At 50.0% G+C, this 12,600-nt stretch overlaps 1 protein-coding gene across 2 annotated transcripts in view; it reads left to right on the top strand.

Annotated features, from left to right (window-relative positions):
• The window catches only part of TRIO (trio Rho guanine nucleotide exchange factor), a 365,439-nt gene that overhangs the window by 340,440 nt on the left and 12,399 nt on the right, over window positions 1-12,600 (top strand). For both annotated transcript variants that reach the window (XM_055245954.2, XM_063619580.1), the window contains exons 48-50: window positions 2,079-2,872; window positions 7,239-7,486; window positions 11,701-11,839. In XM_055245954.2, the coding sequence (XP_055101929.1) occupies window positions 2,079-2,872; window positions 7,239-7,486; window positions 11,701-11,839 (1,181 nt within the window). The remainder of the gene's footprint in view (window positions 1-2,078; window positions 2,873-7,238; window positions 7,487-11,700; window positions 11,840-12,600) is intronic.

Raw genomic sequence — 12,600 nt, 5'->3', positions numbered from 1 at the left:
GCCTAGATATTGCTTTATTTCATCTTCACAACCACCCTGTGTGGCCAGTACTATTATTATCCCCGCTTTACAGATGAGAAAGCTGGGGCACTGAACGGCTTAGTAATTTGCCTCGAGTCCCACAAGTTGTTGAGGGCAGAGTCAGGACGCAGAGTGGCCATCTGGCTCTTGGTCTGTGCCCCTCACAGCTGCACTGTCCCACACATAACATGTATGAGGGCCCAGTCCTAGGAAGAGGAGTTTGCGAACACGAGATGGCATCAGCCAGAGACATTCACGAGGGCCTTGCACACACCTCCTTTCCCCATTAAAAAAATAAGAGACGGGGGCTGAGGATGGGGGCTCAAGCCTATAATCCCAGCACTTTGAGAGGCCAAGGTAGGCAGATCACCTGAGGTCAGGAGTTTGAGACCAGCCTGACCAACATGGAGAAACCCTGTCTCTACTAAAAATACAAAAAAATTAGCCAGGCTTGGTGGCGCATGCCTGTGATCCCAGCTACTCAGGAGGCTGAGGCAGGAGAATCACTTGAACCTGGGAGGCGGAGATTGCGGTGAGCTGAGACCGCGCCATTGCACTACAGCCTGGGCAACAAGAGTGAAGCTCTGTCTCAAAAAAAAAGAGACGGTTCAGTCCTTCCCTGCTTCCGTGACTTGAGGGATTGCAGAGATGCTGCAAAACACAGCGGGCGTGGCCACACTACCCTTCCATTGCCTCTTAATGTATTTGATCTCTTTGCAACTGTTGGCTTCAACACTAGCTTTTAATTTGGTGATCAGCAAAGAACTTTGAGAATTCAGTCCGAAGCTATGTGCCCATGTCATCTGTGTCTTCTGGGTCCTTTGCTTCATGTTCATATTCATGTTCTGCATCTATGCCTGCCCAAGCTCAATAGGATGTTGTAATGTTCTCTGTCACAAGAAAGCCACCTCTACACCTTGCATGACGTTCAAGAGCCAGGAACATAGGCACTCAGTGAAAAATCTCAAGCCTCATGGCATTTTTAGCGAAGTGTTATGTGCTGCCTGGGTGTTAACTCCAAGTTTCTATCCTGCTTGCAAGCTGATAATCATTTACATCTGCAGCTAGGGGTGGGCGCTTGAGGATAGGGAGGCACAGTTCCTCAGGCGCGAAGAGGTTTAATGTGGTGTTCTTATGTGGTGCATTGAGTTCCAATCCATAGCTTGGAATTGAGAATGCTCTAGATTTTCATCATTGTCTTTAAAATAGAATGAACTGCCCCCAGATTGCACGCATGGTCTATGATGTCAGAGTTTACTTGACACCCACTCAGTTGAGTAACTAGTAATACCTATCCCAGAGGATTAAAGGAGATCGCTAATGGGGTGGGAGCTTGAGACCCTTTCACCTGCTTCTTGCACCCCCTTACTCCTGGAAGAGGCTGTGGTCAGCACAGAGTTTGTAGACTGCCTCTGGCTCCACGACGCTTGCTCACACATGCCTGGGGCTGGGGCTGGGGGACTGCATCTGCTTGTATTTTTCAAAGGCTTTAACACTTCAAGAGTTTGTTCATGTTTCTATATATGTTATTTTGGCCTGATTTCTGTTTTTCTACAATGAAGATGTAAGAAAACTCAGGCACCCAAGTCAAGAGATCGGACAGCTTCCCACCCCAGGGGCCTCTAGGATCCCCTTAGCTTCCCTCGGGGCTGTGTTCAGCCTGCAGAGCAGAGGTGGTCTATGAAACCGCTTTCACGGCAGCCCCAGGGTTTCTTTTTCACCCCAGGACTCTGGTTTAGGAAAGACCTTTGCGGAAGCCAGTTGGTAGCTGGAGGGGTGCTAGTCAAATCTGTTGCCTTGGGCTTCCTGTCCACACTGGCCCTTTGTCCGGGATGTGCTGAGGAATGCGGCCCCTTCCACCCGCTGCACTCAGCCGGCATCCCAGTCCCTTGGCAAGCAGGGGCCTCTTCTAGCTCTCCTGATGGGTGGGGTTGCTGTGCGCCCCTGCACTGGTGGCTGCCCCATGATCCATCCCAGGGTGGGCCCTGTTCCTCCCTCACCCCGCAGCGTGCTCCTTGGCGCCCTAACCCAGTCTCTCCCGCTGTCTTGTCTTACAGCCTTGACATCGCCAATCGAGTACCAGAGGAACCACAGCGGGGGCGGCGGCGGCAGCGGGGGCAGCGGCGGGGGTGGGGGCAGCGGCGGCGGCGGGGCCCCCAGTGGCGGCAGCGGCCACAGTGGCGGCCCCAGCAGCTGCGGCGGCGCCCCCAGCACGAGCAGGAGCCGGCCCTCCCGGATCCCCCAGCCTGTCCGACACCACCCCCCCGTGCTGGTCTCCTCTGCAGCCTCGAGCCAGGCAGAGGCAGACAAGATGTCAGGTACGTCCACCCCCGGGCCCTCCCTGCCTCCCCTCGGCGCGGCCCCCGAGGCCGGCCCCAGCGCGCCCAGCAGGCGGCCCCCCGGCACGGACGCCGAGGGGTCCGAGCGAGAAGCGGAGCCGATCCCCAAGATGAAGGTGCTGGAGAGCCCCAGGAAATGCGCCGCGAACGCCTCGGGGCCGAGCCCAGACGCCTCCGCCAAGGACGCGCGCGCGAGCCTGGGCACCCTGCCGCTTGGGAAGCCCCGGCCCGGGGCCGCGTCGCCGCTGAACTCGCCGCTCTCCAGCGCGGTCCCTTCTCCTCTCGGCAAGGAGCCCTTTCCCCCCAGCAGCCCCCTGCAGAAGGGGGGCTCCTTCTGGAGCTCCATCCCCGCCTCCCCCGCCAGCCGACCGGGCTCCTTCACCTTCCCGGGGGACAGCGACTCCCTCCAGCGGCAGACACCCCGCCACGCGGCCCCTGGCAAGGATACTGACCGCATGAGCACGTGCTCCTCGGCCAGCGAGCAGTCCGTGCAGTCCACCCAGAGCAACGGGGTAAGCGCGACGGGGGGCCCGCGCCCTCCCGCCCCCCTGCCTCTGTCCCGCCAGCTCTAAACGCCGCCGCGGCTGTTCTCACTAACTTAGCTGCCCGGCGCTCTCCGCCGCCCGCTGCGGCCTCTACCTGGGACCGGGCTAACCCTCCTGCGGGCCGGCCCACGGCGCTACTAACTACTCCTTGCTTTGTTCGTGTCTTCTAATAAGAGCAAGCCGATCATTAACCTTCTCAACGCAGCGTCTTTTGGTTTCTTCCATTTCCAACCAGCAGAGTATCTTCTTGGAACTTTCTTTTTTAACCTCTGCCTTCCTCACGCACCTATTTTTTGGAGGGGTCCTTTTCCCTGCTCTCTACCTCCTGTTTAAATTGAAACCTGTACACTTTAAGCTTTTTGCTCATCGCTTGGTTTTGCTCTTTTATGCCTTAAATTATCTTTGCGGCATTTTTGACTCATCTGGGGAAGACCATTCCCTCAAGAAAACTTCCAACAGCAACTCAAAGCAAACTAAGATGACAAAATGGGGGGAAAGAATCTTGTCCACTGGGAACGCTTTACGTCACCGTGTTGCTCTGGAAGACAGAGACTGCTCTGGGCACCTGGTGAGGCGGCTCTGCAGTGCAGGCTGGGGCCGGTCCCTGCGGCCTGCTGGGCTCTGGCCTCGTTTGGCCCGTCACTCATGCTGCCGTCTCAAGCACAAGGGTTGCTGTGGTGGGTTTTCCCTCTATTTCCTGCTTCCTCACTGTCCTACCCGCCTGTTTCCTACAGGGCAGATGGCCTGGCCCGTAACACTTTCCTGAAGGCATGCGTGAGTGAATAGAACTGTTCTAATGAGTGTATGTTTGAACCCTTTATAAATTTTTAAATACATTTCTCTAAAAGGGTCTGTGTCTCTCTTTATATTAAAAAAAATCTAGCTTTTGCATGTCTCTTTCCTCTGGACTTATTAATGCCTTAATTGGTTTGACTTGGTCTTACCCTTTCCTACTACTTTTTGTTATGTATTTTGTTAAACTTTAATTGGGGAAGAAATTAATAAATGGGTCTTGATACATTTATTTACAATTGAAGTGGCCAGGTAGGCATCCGCTGTCATGGCCACCGTACTGTGTCCTGCAGGGCAAGGTGGCCTTTCAGTTAGGTTGGACATGCCAGGTAGGCAGGTATGCTAGGTAGGCGGGTGAGCATAGATTTGAGTCCGGTGTGGGGTGGCAGGGAGATGCAGTCAACCCAGTGACGGGCTATACCCATCAGCACTTAGTTGGATACTCAATTTCCAGATGTGGCCTTATAGCTGTGACCCTCACTGAATCTGCCAGTTCGCATTTAGAGCTCATCATAGCCTGGACACATTCCCATTCAGCATGAGAGGACATGTCAGAGTCTGTGTTTCAAAATTAACACTTCAGCTGCTCCAAGACAGGAGCCAATGCCAGTCTTCTCTGGACATTCATGAGAAGACATGAAAAATGGCCACACCCTGGCTGCATCCCGAATGCTGTCTCTGAGGCCAAGGCGCAATCTGCAAGTGGCACGTGTTCCCGCGAGCTTTAGGTTGGGAAAGTTGCCTTTGCTTTCTGTCTTCCTCGTCCTACTTGTTCTCATGTGGCAGGGAACCTGGAAAGGGAACTTGCTGAACAGGATTTCAGACAAGTCAAGATGCCTTACAGAAATGCCCTAGAGGCCTAGGAAGACTCCAGAGCTCCAAAGCGGGGCTTTAAAAATGCCCTCCAGGCTGGGCGCGGTGGCTCACACCTGTAATCCCAGCACTTTGGGAGGCCTAGACTGGTGGATCACAAGGTCAGGAGTTTGAGGACAGCATGGTGAAACCCCGTCTCTACTAAAAATAAAAAGAATTAGCTGAGCATGGTGGCACGCACCTGTAGTCCCGGCTACTTGGGAGGCTGAGGCAGGAGAATTGCTTGAACCCAGGAGGCAGTGGCTGCAGTGAGCCGAGATCACGCCATTGCACTCCAGCCTGAATGACAGAGGGAGACTCCGTCTCAAAAAAAAAAAAAAAAAAATCCTCCAGGACTCTGAAGTATATCAGTTAAAAGGGGCTGCAGCCCTGCCCAGCCCCTATGTATTTGCACTTCTGTCCTCCTGGAGATCTGCAAAGGCCTCCTTCCTCCTTGATCACTTCTGTCAAGCTGTCTGTGGTCACAGTCAAGCAGCTGTGCCCAGCCCACAGCCCAGCTCCCTCTTCCCCCTTTAGATGAGCAGCTTCTGCAAAGCTCTGCTGAGAGCAGGAGTGACATGGATGTGGATCAACCCAAACCATGACTGCACCAGTCCTTCCTGCGGCTCTGTGGTCTGGCCTTTTGGCCTGCTTTATTGAGCAGCAATAAAAGTGCATGCACATTGGAGTCACTCCAGCCCTGCCTTTCTTGCACAGGCCAGGTGGCCAGTGCCAGCTCACTGACTTTCCACTCTGAGAGACTGATAACTACGCCCACTGGTGGGGTGGTGGTGAGAATTCAGCAGAATAGACTTGAAATGCCTAGTACATAGGAGATGCCCAGAAAATACTAATAGTTACGATTATAGTAGCAAAATACTCTAATTATGAGATTGTAGCCTGGTATATTACCAAAAGCAGCTGTGCTGCAGAAGTTGTTTTTTGTTTACATATTCTTGGAAATTTAGCTTTGTAATCTCAAAACTCTGGACGTTGCCATATAAGTCAGAATACTAAAGTCCATGCTAAAAGTATAATGCATAAATGAGTATGCACAAGCCAAAGCCTGCCCTGTACAGCATGCTTTTTTGCTGAGGAGCCACAGGCAAACAGTGGGCACCCACAGGGACAAGAACAGGAAGCAGACTCCTCCATGGCAGAGACAAGGAACAGGAGCTGGGCAGCACCGCCGTGTTTTTTTTAAGTATGCATCACAGGTCTAGATTCATAGCCCTGGCACCTGGAATTCCCAGTGGCTGGCTTGTTGGCTTTCTCAGGCTTGACCTCATGGAAGAGGGCCAGAGGTCTCTCTTCCCTCTGGTCCTCTTGGCCAGCTATAGCAGTCCGCCACCTGCTCCAGCATGTACTGATACTGGCTCAGTAGACCAGGGCTGAGAGGCGGTAGAGCAGGGTTGTCTGACTAATTGCATCTGCACTGACCCAGGATCTGCCCAGGGCGTCGGAGAGCCCAGCAGAAGCTAGCACCTTTGGAGCCTTGGGAACCCATGAACATCCCGACAGTACCCTCAGTGGAAGCCTTTGATCACAAGTTCACGGGAACGAGGCACCGGATGCCGTTTCTCACATCCTAACTCGATAGAGGGGACTTGGGCAAGATGCAGCTTCAGGAGTTCGCAGGGGATCTGCATTTCTTCTCCACCCAGAACCATAGGCCACGCGCTAGATGAGAGTCTGGGACAAACACTGCCGTTTGTGTTTCTTCTCAGCAGCTAACACCACTCTGTGTGTGGCCTGGGTAGGGCCTTAAGAAATCTTCTCTGTCTTGCTGTTGCAATCCTGCCTCACTGACTGGGTCACTCACCATATATTGAGTTCCTGCTTCATGTCAGCCCTGTGACTGAAGAGATCAGGTCCCATGGGGGCAGCCGCATAAGGGTGGGGGTATGCATCCCACACCAGAGTCCGTTCCCAAAGCTTGAGTCACAGCACCTGTGGCGAGCAGCACTGGGATGCTTTGTGATGTGTTCCCATGGCAGCAGAGCCTTGGGGACACTTGAGTCATGCAAGTTCATAAGAGGGACACCCAGCAAGTTCATATTGCTGGAGACAGAGTTCACTCTCCATACAAGCAGAATAGTGATCGATTTACGTTCAGGGGTTCCGTGTTCTTCTTTTTGAAGAGAAGAAGTAGAAATGATTAGGCATGTCAGCAACTTAGCATGATTCTAGAGTATGCATTCCCAATAACATCCTATCTGGAAGATTTAGGGACTTCTCTGTTATCTAATCTGTCCGTGAAACGAAGATTAATTTTGCATCAGTTAATTTTAATACCTTTTTTTAACTGATAATGAGATTCACAGTGATGTGGCTGTGTTTGCTTAGGAGTAACCTAACATGGCGTCAGCATGAGGACTAAGATGTTCCCATGAGGGTGCAAGGAAGACCACAGTGGAACGAGCTTCCAAAACCAACGAGTCATTATTGCAGTGAATTTTTTAAGAGCGTCCCTAAATTGCTTTCTAGAGAAATTGCATTTTCAGTTATTGAAATAGATGCACACAGTTAGCCAGAGGGTAAAGGAGATGTTGAAAGTTTCTCGGTGCTTGCCTGGTGAGCCCTGCACGGGGTCATGGTGCCATGGGGCACACTGACAAGGTATTTCATGTGATCAGGTCTCGTTTCAGTTCCTCCCTGCCTTTCTCTGTCTTCATCTGCCCCTCTGCAGAGTGAAAGCAGCAGCAGTAGCAACATCTCCACCATGTTGGTGACACACGATTACACGGCAGTGAAGGAGGATGAGATCAACGTCTACCAAGGAGAGGTCGTTCAAATTCTGGCCAGCAACCAGCAGAACATGTTTCTGGTGTTCCGAGCCGCCACTGACCAGTGCCCCGCAGCCGAGGGCTGGATTCCGGGCTTTGTCCTGGGCCACACCAGTGCAGTCATCATGGAGAACCCGGACGGGACTCTCAAGTGAGTGCTTGACAGTAACGGCGGCCTGGCAGGCAGCAGAGGGAGGGGGCACAGCACCCATGAGGCACACGACCTCAGACGGGGTAAGCATGTGGAAGGGAGAGCTGCGCTGGTATGTTAGAACAGGCTCAGCTCTGAGCACATGGGAAGATGGGTGGCCTTCCATCTCACACACTCAGTCTCACAGGGTCTTTGAATAATCTGCATTTAGAAATAGTCTGTTATAGCACATTGTTCAGGAATCCCATTTGACAGCTTTTTGTGTTAGTCATAACTCAAGAAAGTGTTGGGGTTTTTTGTTTGTTTGTTTTTTAAGAAACCTAATGGGAAAATGTCCCCTATCTTTGTTTCATTGAAATACATTCTTAGGCCCCATGTTAGTTAGGGCCCTTCAGAGGAGCGGGACCAGTAGGGAGTGTGCAGAGATGTCGGTGCAGACACAGGCACACCTTGGGTTTTTTTGTGCTTTACTTTAAATGTGCTTTGAAGACATTGCCTTTTTTACACGAGTTTTGTGGCAGCCCTATGTCAAGCAAGTCTCTCGGTGCCATTTGTCCAACAACGTATGCTCACACTCTGTATTTGTGTCACATTTTGGTGATTCTCAAATATTTCACGCATTTTGTTATTGTATTTGTTATGGTGATATGTAGTTAGTGATGTTTGATGTTACCATTATGATTGTTTTGAGGAACAATGAACTGCACACATACAAGATGCCATACATAATAAAGGTGTGTTCTGACTGCCCCACCAACTGTCCATTCTGCCATGTGTCTCCCTCTCCTCAGGCCTGCCTGAGACACAACAATATCGAAATTAGACCAGTTAATAACCCTACAGTGGCCCCTAAATGTTCAAGTGGAAGAGTCACATGTCTCTCACTTTAAATCAAAAGCCAGAAGCTTAGTGAGGAAGGCATGTCAAAAGTGGATGTAGGCCGAAAACTAAGCACCTCTTGCACCAAACAGTTAGCTAAATTGTGAATGCAAAGGAAATAAAAGTGCTACCCCACTAAACACACAAATAGTAAGAAGGTGAAACAGCCTTTGCTGAGGCAGAGAAAGTTTGAGTGGTCTGGATAGAAGATCAGACCAGCCACAACCTTGCCTTAAGCCAAAGCCCAACCCAGAACAAGGCCCCATCTCTCTCCAGTTCTATAAAGGCTGAGAGAGATGAGGAAACTGCAGAAGAAAAGTTGCAAACTAGCAGAGGTTGATTCATGAGGCTTAAGGAAAGCTAATCCTGTAACATAAAAGGGTTAGGGGCCAATGCAGCTGGTGGCTTTAAGTTGAATCCAATGCACATTTACGCTTCTGAAAGTCCTGGGGTCCTTAAGAACCATGCTAATTATCATCACACCTTATATACCAAAAGGTGAATTCAGTTAAGAAACATGAAGCCGATTTTGCTGCACTGAGTATTATTTTACTGAATTTGATGGTGGTTTTTACAACTCTTCATCTCCCTGGAATGCCTGCTGTGGTCGAAGCATCTACTCTGCCTGTGCTCTAGAAATGGAACAACAAAGCCTGGCTGACAGCACATCTGTACACCATGTATTTACAGCAAGGTTTACTGAATATTTTAAGCCCACTGTCGACACGTACTGCTCAGAAAACAAAAATTCTTTAAAAATATTACTGTTCTTTGACAATGCACCTGGTTACCCAAGAGCTCTGATGGAGATGCGCCAGGGGATTCGTGTTGTTTTCTTGCCTGCTAAGACAACATCCATGCTACAGCCCACGGATCAAGGAGTAATTTGGACCTTCAAGTCTTATTTAAGAAATACATTTTGGTCGGAGAGGCTGAGGCAGGAGAATGGCGTGAACCCGGGAGGCGGAGCTTGCAGTGAGCCAAGATCGCGCCACTGCACTCCAGCCTGGGTGGCAGAGTGAGACTCCGTCTCAAAAAAAAAAAAAGAAATACATTTTGGGCTGGCATGGTGGCTGACGCTTGTCATCCCAGCACTTTGGGAGGCCAAGGCGGGTGGATCACCTGAGGTCAGGAGTTTGAGACCAGCCTGACAAGTATGGTGAAACCCAGGCTCTACTAAAAATACAAAAACTAGCTGGGCGTGGTGGCGTGTGCCTGTGGTCCCAGCTACTTGGGAGGCTGAGACAGGAGAATTGCTTGAACCCAGGAGGCAGAGGTTGCATTGAGCCTAGATCATGCCACTGCACTCCAGCCTGGGCAATAGAGTGAGACTCTGTCTCAAAAAAAAAAAAGAAAGAAAAAGAAATACATAAATACATTTTGTAATGCCGTAGCTACCATAGGCAGTGATGTCTCCAGTGGATCTGCGCAAAGTAAATTGAAAACCTTCTGGAGAGGATTCACCATTCCACATGTCATGAAGAACACTCATGAATCATGGGAGGAGGTCAGAATGTTAACATTAATTAACAGTAGTTTGGAAGAAGTTGATTTCAACCCTCATGGATGACTTTGAAGATTTTAAGACTTCAGTGAAGGAAATAACTCAGAGGTGGCAGAAACAGCAAGAAAAATCGGATCAGAAGTGGAGCCTGAAACTGTGGCTGAAGAGCTGCAGTCTCCTCATCAAACTTGAACAGATGTGGAGCTGCTGCTTAGGGGCGAGCAAAGAAAGTGGTCTCTTGAGATGGAATCTGCTCCTGGTGAAAAGGCTATGAACACTGTTGAAATATTGGCAAAGAATTTAGAATATTACATAAACTTAGTTGACAATGCAACAGCAGGGTTTGAAAGGATTGATTCCAATTTCCAAAGAAGTTCTACTCTGGGTATAATGCTATCAGTGTCACATGCTGCCGGAAAGTCTTTTGTACCAAGGGGAGTGGTGGCAAACTTCTTGTTGTCTTACTTTAAGAAAAGATTGCCACAGCCAGGCCGGGCGCAGTGGCTCACGCCTGTAATCCCAGCATGTTTGGAGGCCGAAGTGGGTGGATCATAGGGTCAGAGTTCGCGACCAGCCTGGCCAACATAGTGAAACCCCATCTCTACTAGGAAAAAAAAAAAAGGCCAGGCACGGTGGCTCACGCCTGTAATCCCAGCACTTTGGGAGGCCAAGACGGGCAGATCACGAGGTAGGGAGATCTTGACCATCCTGGCTAACACGGTGAAACCCCGTCTCTACTAAAAATACAAAAAAATAGGCTGGGCGAAGTGGCAGGAGCCTGTAGTCCCACCTACTCGGGAGGCTGAGGCAGGAGAATGGCGTGAACCCACAAGGTGGAGCTTGCAGTGAGCCGAGTTCGCACCACTGCACTTCAGCCTGGGTGACTGAGCGAGACTCCGTCTCAAAGAAAGAAATTGCCACACCCACCCCAGCCTTCAGCAGCTACCACCTTGATCAGTCAGCAGCCATCAGCATCCAGGCGAGACCCTCCACCAGCAAAAATATTACAATTCACTGATGGCGTGGATGATAGCTTTTTTTTTAGCAAACTGTTTTTAATTAAGGTATGTACATTTTTTTAGACATAGTACTATTGCACACATAATAGACTAGTATAGTATAAACATAACTTTTATATGCACTAAGAAACCAAAAATTGATGTGGCTCACTTTATTGTGACTCAGTTTATTGTGGTAGTCTGGAACCAAATCCCCAGTACCTCTAAAAGGTATGCCTGTCTAGAAATGGATTTATGACAAGAAATTGGCTCACATAGTTACGGAGACTGGCAAGTCCAAATCTGCAGTGTGGACCAGCAGGCTTCAGACCCCGGAGAGCACGTGGTGCAGGCTGAGCCTGAAGATAGTCTGCTAGAGAACGCCCTCTTGCTTGGGAGACCAGACTTTTTGTGTTCCCTTAAGGCCTTCGGCTGACTGGATGAGGGCCATTCACGTTAGAAAGGGCACTTTCCTTTACTGGACCCATCAAAATGTTCATCTCATTCAGAAACACCCTCACAAGAATACCCAGATAACATTTGAACAAATATCTAGGCATCCTGTGACCCAGTCAAGTTACACATAAAATCAGTTATCACAGGCACCTTTATATTTTCATCCTCAAACTTTAAGAGATTATTGGTTTTATCTCCTGGTTCTTAAAAAAAAAAAAAAAGGAATGTTTTCTCTAACAGAGGTCACTGTTCGTAGAGGATTTCCCATCCCCCTGCACACACATAAGTTGAATATTCAGCTTTTCTTTAACGCTTCCAGGCAGCACTTGGTGAATGTTGGAAAGGCGTAATACCCACAATGTGTTCATTTCCCCTAGGAAGTCAACATCTTGGCACACAGCACTCCGTTTAAGGAAAAAATCTGAGAAAAAAGATAAAGACGGCAAAAGGGAAGGCAAGTTAGAGAACGGTTATCGGAAGTCACGGGAAGGACTCAGCAACAAGGTATCTGTGAAGGTGTGTTCAGGGGTCTTCAGGAGCCTGTGTCATCCCAGCATGAGAGAAGGGATCAGGGAGAGCAGAGACTCTGCAGACCTGAAGCTGGGCTTGCTTATGACCTCCCTCCCACCCACCAGCCCCGTGCCCTGCGTGTCCTGTAGGGTCTTGTTAGGGGCACTACGCTGGCCGGCACAGGGATGGGTGCGTCCTACAAGGAACCAGGTAGACCCCTGCACACTTCCGCAGCTGCACATGTGGCTTCTAAAGAATATGGTTAGGTTTGCAAATGAAGCACAGAGCCTAGGTTCTCAGAAGCAGCGAAGATGCAGAGAAGCTATGGCTCAGGCTTCCTTCAGTGTTCCTGCCTTAGAGCCGAGGGGAAGTGGCTAGATGTGGGGGCGCATATGGGCTCCCCGGCTGTGACAGATCCCCTTGGGGACAACTTCAGTCAGCTTTAGTCCTATAATCGGATTGCCTGAAACCTGCGGCGGGGGTTGCCTGGAGAAAAAGAAGGTATCTCCTGAAAGGGGCTGTGAGTGCCAGGGGCCAGGGCATTGGCGTCTCTGCATTAGGAAGGCATCTGAGGACCGGCTGGACTCAGCCTGTAGCATGAGAAAAACACATGTCTAAGCAGTGTTTTTGTGTTTGTGGGTAGGAAGAAAAAGACCCACCCAAATTAGTGTGACATGAAGCTTTTGAGTGCAGTGAAAATGTGGTCTGTTTTGATTGATGCCAAGGCAAGTCAATTTCTACAAATCTTTCAACAATAATTGTAGCCC

Source organism: Symphalangus syndactylus, chromosome 16 (genome assembly GCF_028878055.3).
Source record: "Symphalangus syndactylus isolate Jambi chromosome 16, NHGRI_mSymSyn1-v2.1_pri, whole genome shotgun sequence".
NCBI classification, from domain to species: domain Eukaryota; kingdom Metazoa; phylum Chordata; class Mammalia; order Primates; family Hylobatidae; genus Symphalangus; species Symphalangus syndactylus.
Note: the sequence above shows the minus strand (reverse complement) of the source record. Positions and strands in the feature narration are given on the sequence as shown.